The following is a 10,584-nucleotide window of genomic DNA, read 5'->3' as shown; positions in this document are numbered from 1 at the left end:
ACTTGCTGTGTGCTCAGATGACCTCCTCTCCATGTGTGTTCATAGAGAGAGAGAAATATTTATTCTTCTTATAAGGGCACTAATCCTACCATGAAGGTCCCACCCTCATGACTAATCTAATTACCTCCCAACGGGCCCATCTCCAAATACCAACACACTAGGGGTTAGAGCTTCATCAAATGAATTTGGGAGGGTACACACACCCATAATGTGGGGGTATTCTGACCTCTTGACAAAATGGACCTCTTGACATCTGGACTAAAGGGCCATGCCATCTATCCCAAACCTGACTCAGCACTCGACAGGGGATGGTGGACAGGGAGGGCCCCACTAACTTTTTCCCATTCAGATGGAATGCACTTTTCACTAGGGAACCCGACACTTGGCCCCTAGGAAGATTATTCCATGCTCCTTCCTGTTTTCCCCTGGACCTTTTATAGGGGATCAGATCAGTATCCTATTAATTTCCATGAGTTTTGAGCAAACTCCGAGAGATAGTGAAGGACAGGGAAGCCTGGTCCACTGCAGTCCACGGGGTCAGAAAGAGCTGGACATGACTGAGTGACTGACCAACAGTGATCTCCATTCATTCATTCTTTCTTTTTTTTTTTTAGCTGCACTGGGTATTTGTTTCAGGATGAGGGCTTTTTGTTGTGAGCCCTGTTGTGAGACCCAGGATGTACCTGGGTCCCCTGCCTGCAATGGAAGGCAGATTCTTAACCACTGGACCACCAGGGAAGCCCCCATACGTTCACTTCTATAAGAGATATTTCTGAAATAAACACTACATTCCAAGCACAGTGCTGATGACAGAGACGCTGCACCTGCTTGCACACACCCCCGTCAATGCAGGAGACAGACGTTAAACAAATAAGCACCCCAGGGGATACAGAATCTCAGCAGGAGAGAAGAGCCCGGCAGGAAAGCAGCACAGTCCTGGGGGAACATGTCATGAGGAACCTGGCCTAGATCAGCGTTGGGGGCAGAGTCTGGCCTGAGAAGTCTTCCCTCCCCCGTACCTCATGCTTGCCTCCCACTCCTGTCTCCCTTTTCCTCACACTTTTTCTAATCGGACCCAAGTTTCATGATCCATACAGGAAGCATAAGTGAAATCATCTCACTTGCTTGCTCAAAACCCCCGTGACTCCTTAGCACGCTTGGCACCAAGTCCAAGGTCCTCCACGCAGACTGTAAGCCCCTGCTCCCTACACCTGCTTCCTGTAGGTGCTCATCTCCCACCAGCCCCACCTCAGCTCTGCACCCGCCATCATACTGGCCATCGAGCAGGTCAGGCTCAAGCCTGTCTCAGGGCCTCCACCTCTCTCTACAGGAACTCTTGACTCCCAGACATCCGCAAGCTGCTCTCCATCCTTTTCAGATCTCTGCCCAGATGCATCCCTCGGTCAACATATTTAAACCAGAAACCCTGTCCTTCCCTCTACCCTATATTCCTTTGCGTCAGGTTTCTACATATCTCTTTTCATTACCTACCAGTGTATCACAGGATGCATTGGTCTCTAATACGTAGTCGCTTGCCGGTTGGTTCATTTTCAATTCCCTCCCTATTAGAATGAAAACCCCAGAAGGATGAGGACTCCATGTCTTTGATCTCTGGCTACTATAGATGCTCACTAAATATTTGTTAAATAAATGAATAAATGAACAAATTAGAGGATTTAATAAATTGTTGGTGAACAAATGAGCAGACAGAGAAGGGGGTCTCAGAGGTCTAAATGGGGCTTGTCGGAACAGCAGGGGTGAGGAAGGATCGAGTTTGGCAAAAGAAAAAAAAGACACAGCTTCTGCGGAGAACTTTGCCAAAGTACGTTTATTAATTCTCTCTTCCCTCAGGTAAGGCAGCCTCAGGGAGGAGAAGGGAAAGTCTTCTTGGGGACATTGCTGGAAGGAGCTTCCTACTCTTTGTGGATATTGTCGTGGGCTGTCTTCAGCACCCTGGACACCAGGACTATGAACTCCTCAAAGCTGACCTCTTTATCTTTATCGGTATCCAGATCTTGGAATATTTCATCAATGGTAGGTTGATCTTTGGTGTTCTGGGAAAAGAGAAAGCAGGGGCAGTGAGTTCCCCTTTCTTCAGGCCTTGCGTCCCTCAGAACTCAGCCCAGGGCAGCCGGGAACAGTAACTCAAGAGCCAAAACTATGTGGGAGAATCCAATATGAGAAAATGGAAGGCAGACAGAAGCAGCTGTCTTGAACCATCCTAGAACCAAGTCTTAACCTAGAAGATGTTGTATTGCTCAGTAATCCAACCCCGCCCGACCCTGCCTCTCTCCACTTTACAGAGAGAGGAAGGCGTGAAGCCTAAGGTGACGGACAGAGCTATTCAGAGAGAGCGGTGGGCCCCTGTACTGCAGCTGGGAGGGGCTGGGGCACATCCTTGGGAGCGCAAACTCGGGTGAACCCACCCCAGTCCTTGCCCCCGCCATCATCCTTCAACCACTGCCCTCAGCGCAAGAGGGTGGGAAACTGCCAAGAGAGGGGCCTCCCATACTTTGATGCAGTTGGGGAGTTCCTTTGTGATCAGCTGCTTCAGCTCATGCTTGATGAGGGTGTCGTAATGCCCCAGCCGAATGGAGTACTGGTGGAAGATGTTGATGATTCCCTCCAGGTGATCTTCCAGCTTAGTCATCCTGCCAAACTACGTTCACCTTCAGGAGACAAGGGAGGTCTAGAGCAGCGCCTCCCCAGCCCTGCGCTTCCACCATCTCCTCCTTCCTCGTTGATGGTTTAGACCAGGGCTACTATCCCGGGTCAGCTGCTCTGTTTGACCCACGGTGAATGTTCTTATTTGTGGATAGAATAGGGGAGAAAGACATAGCATACCACCTAAAGTATCAAAGAATTAGCTTTAACTGCCACCTGTTCCAGGTGCCCCCATCTCCCGGGGAGTATAATTCAGAGAGTACTGGCCACTCAGGCCCACTTGGGAAGGGTTCTGTGGTTGCCCAGGCTGTTTCCTTTCCCCAAGTGATGGTACTTTAGGGCCCTTAAACATGCTGGCCACCCCACCCACCTTGGCCATTCCCAAGTCCTGAGACTGGGTCTTCCTATCAGAGCAAGAGCTGGCACCCTTAGTCCCAAAGTGCAGTCAGCCAGAGGGGGTTCAGATGGCAGGGAGCTATAGCTCCCACCCTCCTGCCAAGTGGCCCCCCGGGGCTGAGTCAAGGAAAGGACACTTACCCCTCTGCACAGAAGTGTGGAACGCCAGAAGTGTGCACAGCAGTGGTGAGGAGCACTGGGCTAGGGAGGTTTTTATAAATCAGGCTGCACCTTTGACCTCTGGTGAAGAAACATCTCTGATTCATTTTGGGGTGAGCGCTGGTGGATACTCTGTTGCTCAAGAGAAGCTTCAGATCTGTGGCTTTGACTGCAATGCAGGCAGCTCAGATTGCACCCATGGCACATGCCACCTACCACCCCCCACTCAGCCTGAAGCAGAATGCCCATCCCTGCCAAACCCACACTCCCCCCAACACACACACACATGCCCATCATGTTTCTCAGCCCTGGGGCAGGACCCAGCCTGCAGGTTGAGCTCTGTTCCCTGCTTCCTGTTAAGAGGCTAAGAAAACAAGTTTCAATGCCTGCATGGCTGCTACCCAGAAAGGGAAGGGCTGGGGAGAGGCGTTTGCTAAGTATCTGTACAACAAAAATGAGCATGGTAATAAAAAACAATCAAAGTGGACGTGTAACCCTGAAACAGGAAAAGGACACTGGTTTAAAACTAAAGAAAGCTAGCTCAAGGGTCAGGCAGGTTGGGCTGTGGGAGCAACAGCTGCCCGAGCAGGAGGGCGCACACCTGTGTGTGCACCGCGGGCGTGGACGCTCCGCTCTCCTCACCTGTTGGCGGCCCCCCTCGTGCTTCCGCAGAGGAGGACCCTGGCCCAGGCTGGCTGCCAATGGCCCAGCATTTGGAAGAATACGTACAGAGTTGTTTCCTTTACGTTGTGTCCTGTTTGGTTTGCTCTGCTTTCGACAGTTTTGATTGATGCCCCCTTTTGGTTAGAACTGGACATGGAACAACAGACTGGTTCCAAATAGGAAAAGGAGGATGTCAAGGCTGTATATTGTCACCCTGCTTATTTAACTTCTATGCAGAGTACATCATGAGAAACACTGGGCTGGAGGAAGCACAAACTGGAATCAAGATTGCCAGGAGAAATATCAATAACCTCAGATATGCAGATGACACCACCCTTATGGCAGAAAGTGAAGAGGAACTAAAAAGCCTCTTGATAGAAGTGAAAGAGGGGAGTGAAAAAGTTGGTTTAAAGTCCAACATTCAGAAAACGAAGATCATGGCATCCGGTCCCATCACTTCATGGCAAATAGATGGGGAAACAGTGGAAACAGTGGCTGACTTTATTTCTGGGGGCTCGAAAATCACTGCATATGGTGACTGCAGCCATGAAATTAAAAGACGCTTGCTCCTTGGAAGAAAGGTTATGACCAACCTAGATAGCATATTCAAAAGCAGAGACATTACTTTGCCAACTAAGGTCTGTTTAGTCAAGGCTATGGTTTTTCTAGTAGTCATGTATGGATGTGAGAGTTGGACTGTGAAGAACACTGAGTGCCGAAGAATTGATGCTTTTGAACTGTGGTGTTGAAGACTCTTGAGGGTCCCTTGGACTGCAAGGAGATCCAACCAGTCCATTCTGAAGGAGATCAGCCCTGGGATTTCTTTGGAAGGAATGATGCTAAAGCTGAAACTCCAGTACTTTGGCCACCTCATGAGAAGAGTTGACTCATTGGAAAAGACTCTGATGCTGGGAGGGATTGGGGGCAGGAGGAGAAGGGGACGACAGAGGATGAGATGGCTGGATGGCATCACTGACTCGATGGACGTTGAGTCTGAGTGAACTCCGGGAGTTGGTGATGGACAGGGAGGCCTGGTGTGCTGCGATTCATGGGGTCGCAAAGAGTCGGACACGACTGAGCAACTGAATTGAACTGAACTGAACTGAACTTTGGCTATGTAAACTATTTCTGGTAATTATATATTTTTATTTATGAGTAAAGAATACCATTTCTTACACACACAAAAAAAAAACCTAAAGAAATCTGAATATAAAGCTTAAAAATCAGTTGATAATAAAGCGTCAAGAGTGATTGATTAATTGTAACATATGTACCACTCTATGTAAAATGCTAACAATAGGGGAGGCTATGAAGGACTATGGGAGCTCTTTATATTATTTTCGCAATTTTTCTCAATTTTTCCATACATCTAAAAATACTTCTGAACTAAAGTCTAACAAACAACTAAAGCTGTTTGTTTGTTTTAAAGTCTGAAGTCTTTGTTTTTGTTTTTTGGCCATGCTGCCCGGCTTCCGGGATCTTAGTTTCCCGACTAAGGGTTGAATCCAGGCTGAAGCAGTGACCAAGTCCTAACCACTGGACCACCAGGGAAATCCCCTCCTTTTAAAAGTGGGCTTGTGTTGGCCACTTACGTCATGCCAGGCACCGCCTTACACAAACCCTCACCTAATTCTCCAAACATTCTTCACTCCAACAGTGGGGTGAGTGCTAATGGTTTGCTCATTTGAAAATGAAGAAAAGGAGTTTGGAGAGTTAAGGAACTTTCCTAAGTGCCAAATTCAAGATTGTTTGCTTTCAAAACCTTTGCCGTTTTCTAATTGTTCCTTAAAATGAGAATGGTTGTTTTTTCAATATATGTTTCTCAATATATGTTTTTAAAATAATACATGCTCATACTTTTTATAGGAAAAAAAACTAATTTTTGGTAAATGATGCCAACTTGTATCAGACTGATCTTTTTCTTCTATTTTTTTTTAACACAGCCAATTCTTGATTCGCCTTTTTAAAAATCCTTTCTTCTGCGCCCCTCCACACCCCCAACTCACTGTGCCAGACTTGGCCACAGAGCAGCATGAATTCCGTGGCTGCCCTCCAGGAATTTGGAGTCTAATGGGTTCAGACACCTTCCTGAATCATAACACACACAGTTCACCGCACATGAAGGTGGGAGATTTCTGAGCACTAATCCAGCCAAGACTAGTGACTTGCATTCCACACTGGAATGGGGCCTTGGGCAAACCAGGACTGCCTGGCAGGCCACAGTGAGAAGGGTGCCAGGGGCCACAGTGTGCCCTTGGGCAAGCCCTTGAGTTCCGCGGGCCTGCTTCTTCATTTGCATGTCAGTCAACTCACCAGCGTCCTTTAGTTCCCAGAGTAGTTCTGAGGCTCGCTGATAAAATACGTGAGATAAGGCTTGAAAACAGTAAACAGCAATCTTTAAGTTGGTTTTTCTTTTACCCTTACCCTCCCAGCATAGATATGGGTCATTTAACCCAGCAGGCATGAACCTGAGTCCAGAGCCAGCCCTCCAGGACCCCGCCACTGGACCCTGGGAGACCTGGAACAGAGGCCTTCCTCGCCTGTGTCCTGACAAGCGTCCACTGATAGGGGAGGCCACACCCCAGCTTCCCCTCTGAGCACCAGCCCCTGCATCTGTGCCTGACCAGCAACGCCTTTCAGAAGGCAAGGGAGCCCATGCAGCAGGCGAGTGGCACGGTCCTGGTGTGCAGGGTGATGCTACTTGCCTTGCCTTCCTCCGTTCTCCCACCTGACCCCGCTGAAAAGGTAGGACTGGCCCCCAGGGGCCAGGCCAAGCCTGGGCAGTGTTCCCTCCTGCCGCTGGCCTTGGTGCTTCCAAGGGTATTCCAGAGACTGGTGGCCTCCTGACTGTCCCTTGGGCTGGCCCTGCCTCCCCATCGACAGGACCTCCTCAAGTCAGGACTGTGTAGGAAGGCTGATGCTCATGGCAGCCAAGGAGGATGAAGAGGATGGGGGGCAACTCCTCTGTTGACAGTTTGACATAGACGATACAGCAATGGTGGATACATGTCGTTATACATTTGTCGAAACCCATAGAATGTACAACACGAAAATGGAACAGTAATGTGAATTATGGACCTTGGTCAAAAACAAGGCATTAATGTTGGCTCATCATCTGTAGCAAATGTTGTTGTTCAGTTGCTCAGTCGTGTCCAACTCTTTGCGACCCCATGGATTACAGCACGCCAGGCTTCCCTGTCCTTCACTATCTCCCAGAGTTTGCTCAAACTCATGTCCGTTGAGTCGGTGATGCCATCCAACCATCTCATCCTCTGCCAGATGTCAGTAACCGTGGAGCTGGGGGAGGGAAGGCTAAGGAGTATATGAGAACTCTCTGGACTTTCTGCTCAATTTTGCTGTAAACCTAAAACCTCCCTAAAAAATAAAGTTTATTAATAAAAAAAATACTACTGCCTCTAAAGTCACTATGTAAAAAAAGTAATAGGATACTGTACTACAAGAAACAACCTTTTCAAATAAATGCTGAGCCAGATAGAGATTCACCCGCACAACTCCCTCTATGAAGTTAGTCAAAATACCATGGCAACAGTGGGAAGCCAGCACATTAAAGAAAATGGTAACCAACAAAACCATGAATTCATTCTAACTCTTCTAACCTCAATGAGAAATAAATACGTGCTCCAAAGTAGAAGATAAGATCTTCAAGAGACTTCAACTGAATGTGATCATGTAAACACCTTGATGATGTATATTCTCATAATGCAAAGAAACAGTGAATTAAGCTGATAAATCTGAGTAAAGCGTATATGGGAATTTCTTGTACTTCACCTGTAATTTCTCTGTGAGTTTGGAATGATCAAAGTAAATTACACCAAACTGAAATTATATCCAAGTCTAAAATTACCCACAAAGTACTCATAGCCGCTGAAATGACTTTGTTAGTCACACTCAAGACATGGGGAGGGGCACACACAGAGCTGAAGGTGAGGCAGCGTGATCTGTAGGGGCAGGTTGCAGCCCACCAAGATGGGATCCCCCTCCAAGTTATCCCAGAGCCCAGCTCTGGTTGCTGCTGCTGCTGCTAAGTCACGTCAGTCGTGTCCGACTCTGTGCAACCCCATAGACGGAAGCCCACCAGGCTCCTCTGTCCCTGGGATTCTCCAGGCAAGAACACTGGAGTGGGTTGCCATTTCCTTCTCCAATGCATGAAAGTGAAAAATGAAAGTGAATTCGCTCAGTCGTGTCCGACTCTTCAGCTCTGGTTAGAGACAATAAATACGAGTGCTTGCTCTCACAGAGGCACCCTCTCTAAAAGATGCTTCTCTGGGAGGGAAACATACTCCCAGGTAAGCAAGGAGAGGGGGAAAAAGAGGATGACATTGCTTTAAGGCAGTGGTCCCCAACCTTTCTGCCATCAGGAGTTGGTTTTGTAGAAGACAATTTTTCCATGGACCAGGGTAGGGGGACGGTTTCAGAATGATTCAAGCTCATTACATTTATTGTGCATTTTATTTCTATTATTATTACATCAGCTCCACCTCAGATCATCAGGCATTAGGTTCCAAAGGTTGAGGACTCCTGCTCTAAAGGATGGAAAGTTCTGGGTCTAAAGGGATTCCATTCCCGGAGATGTGGAAGCAGGCTCAGATCAACTCTAACCTCTGTGCAGTGGTGAGCAGAAGGGCAGCGTGGGTTCCTCCACCTGGCAAACACCTCCTAGCCCTTCATATCTGCTGGTCACTGCTGGCCAGGCACTGGGGGAAGCAGCCACGAACAGAACAGACAGGAACCCGCCCTCACTGAACAGTCTCTGGAGCTCTAGGATGGGAAAGGCTCTCTGATAAGGTGGTGACGGAGCTAAAAAGGGCAGGGAAGCAAGCAATTGCTTCTTGCTGTTTGAACAAAATAAATTATCAGCCTTGTCTTCAGTTTTGGCAAGTGGACAAAATTCTTTTCTGTCTGTAAGGGAAGGGAGACCTCTCCCTCAGTTTTTTCTAGAATGCAAAGCTAATCACTGGAGCATTTGTCAAAAGGGATCCAAGGGTTTTCAGGAACTGAGACACCAATCCCTCTACGCCTTCCCCTGACTTTCCCATCACAATTCCCAAATTTGGCTGTTAGAAAAGCTTTCAAGTTGGGCTATGATGACCAGGATCAAAGCCCCAAGGTAGGAAGAGGTTATCAAGGACTCTGAAATAAAATCTTTTGAAATCTAGCCTAGTGATCTCCGTTCGGTACTCTAGACTCCACTACATGCTTTGTGTTAACATGGTTACCATAGCAACAGGTACTGCCTAAATGAGGACCCAGACCACTCCTGTAGCGCATCTCTGCAGTAGTGGGCTAGCAATTTGTCCCTAAAACTGCCCAGACCAGGAGGTTTCAGTGGCTACACCTTACAAGCGCAAGAAGCAATTGCTTCGGGGGGATAACTAGTGAGACCCTAGCTCCCTATCTCCTTGGCTTGTGGAGGCAGAACAGATCCTACCAATGAAGTAAGAAAGCCACCGGGGTGTTTGGGCATTTCGGGAATGGGAAGGCTGCAGGAGGGGGAGAAACTGGACGGGTAGGAGCATGAAATGGCGATAAAATAAGAGACTTGTAGTGCTGTGTTCATCCTGAACTGAACAAACCATGTCACAATTCTATTTTGAAATCACATCCAGATTACTCAGTGTCATGGGCTACTTTACCCCTTCTGAATTAGACAACCGATGTTGGTACAAGGCTGTGATTATGTTAGGAAATTGGGTGTGGCAGAGCCTGTCCAAGGTCACTGCTCCCTTTCTTTTTACTTTTTCAGGTGAAATTAACTCTATTTTTTAAACAGTTTTATTGAGGCATAACTGATGTACAAAAATTGCACATATTTAATGTGTAAAACTTAATGAATTTAGACCTTTTCAAACACTGGTGATACCACCACACCACACCACAATACCATACCACCATGCCATCAGCACATCCATTACCCCTGAAAACTTCCTTGAGTGCCTTTGGCTTTGTTTTTAATTTTTGTGGTAAGAACACGTAGGGTGAGATTACCATCTTAACAAACATTTAAGTGCACGATGTCATTGTTCAGTCACTCAGTCATGTCCAGCTCTTTGTGACCCCATGAACTACAGCACACTAGGCTTCCCTGTCCTTCACTGCCTCCTGGAGTTTCCTCAGATTCGTGTCCATTGGGTTGGTGATGCTATCTAAGCATCTCATCCTCTGCCGCCCTCTTCTCCTTTTATCCTTCCTACCATCAGGGTCTTTTTCAATGAGTCAGCTCTTCACATCTGGTGGCCAAAGTATTGGAGTTTCAGTATCAGTACTTCCAATGAATATTCAGGGTTGATTTCCTTTAGAATTGATTGATTTTATCTCCTTGGAGTCCAAAGGACTCTCAAGAGTCTTCTCCATCACCACAGTTCGAAAGCATTAATTTTCCGGTGTTTAGCCTTCTTTATGGTCCAACTCTCACATCCATACATGACGACTGGAAAAACCATAGCTTTGACTACATGGACCTTTGACTATATCACCAAAGTAATGTCTCTGCTTTTTAATATGCTGTCTAGGTTTGTCGTAGCTTTCCTTCTAAGGAGCAAGTGAACTCACTCAGTCATGTCTGACTCTTAGCGACCCGTGGACTGCAGCCTACCAGGCTCCTCCGTCCATGGGATTTTCCAGGCAAGAGTGCTGGAGTGCGGTGCCATCGCCTTGCTCTAAGGAGCAAGCATCTTTTAATTT

At 47.4% G+C, this 10,584-nt stretch overlaps 1 protein-coding gene across 1 annotated transcript; it reads right to left on the bottom strand.

Annotated features, from left to right (window-relative positions):
- Positions 1-1,828: 1,828 nt before the first annotated feature.
- LOC128045455 (protein S100-A12-like) lies at positions 1,829-3,262 on the bottom strand. Its single transcript, XM_052637950.1, has 3 exons — positions 3,202-3,262; positions 2,513-2,669; positions 1,829-2,054 (listed from the first exon to the last, which is right to left on the bottom strand). The coding sequence occupies exons 2-3, from the start codon at positions 2,648-2,650 to the stop codon at positions 1,914-1,916; spliced, it is 279 nt and encodes a 92-aa protein (XP_052493910.1). The 5' UTR covers positions 2,651-2,669; positions 3,202-3,262; the 3' UTR covers positions 1,829-1,913.
- Between the last annotated feature and the right edge of the window lie 7,322 nt (positions 3,263-10,584).

The sequence above is a fragment of the Budorcas taxicolor genome, chromosome 3 (genome assembly GCF_023091745.1).
Source record: "Budorcas taxicolor isolate Tak-1 chromosome 3, Takin1.1, whole genome shotgun sequence".
Taxonomy (NCBI): domain Eukaryota; kingdom Metazoa; phylum Chordata; class Mammalia; order Artiodactyla; family Bovidae; genus Budorcas; species Budorcas taxicolor.
This window is presented reverse-complemented; position numbering and strand designations above follow the sequence as displayed.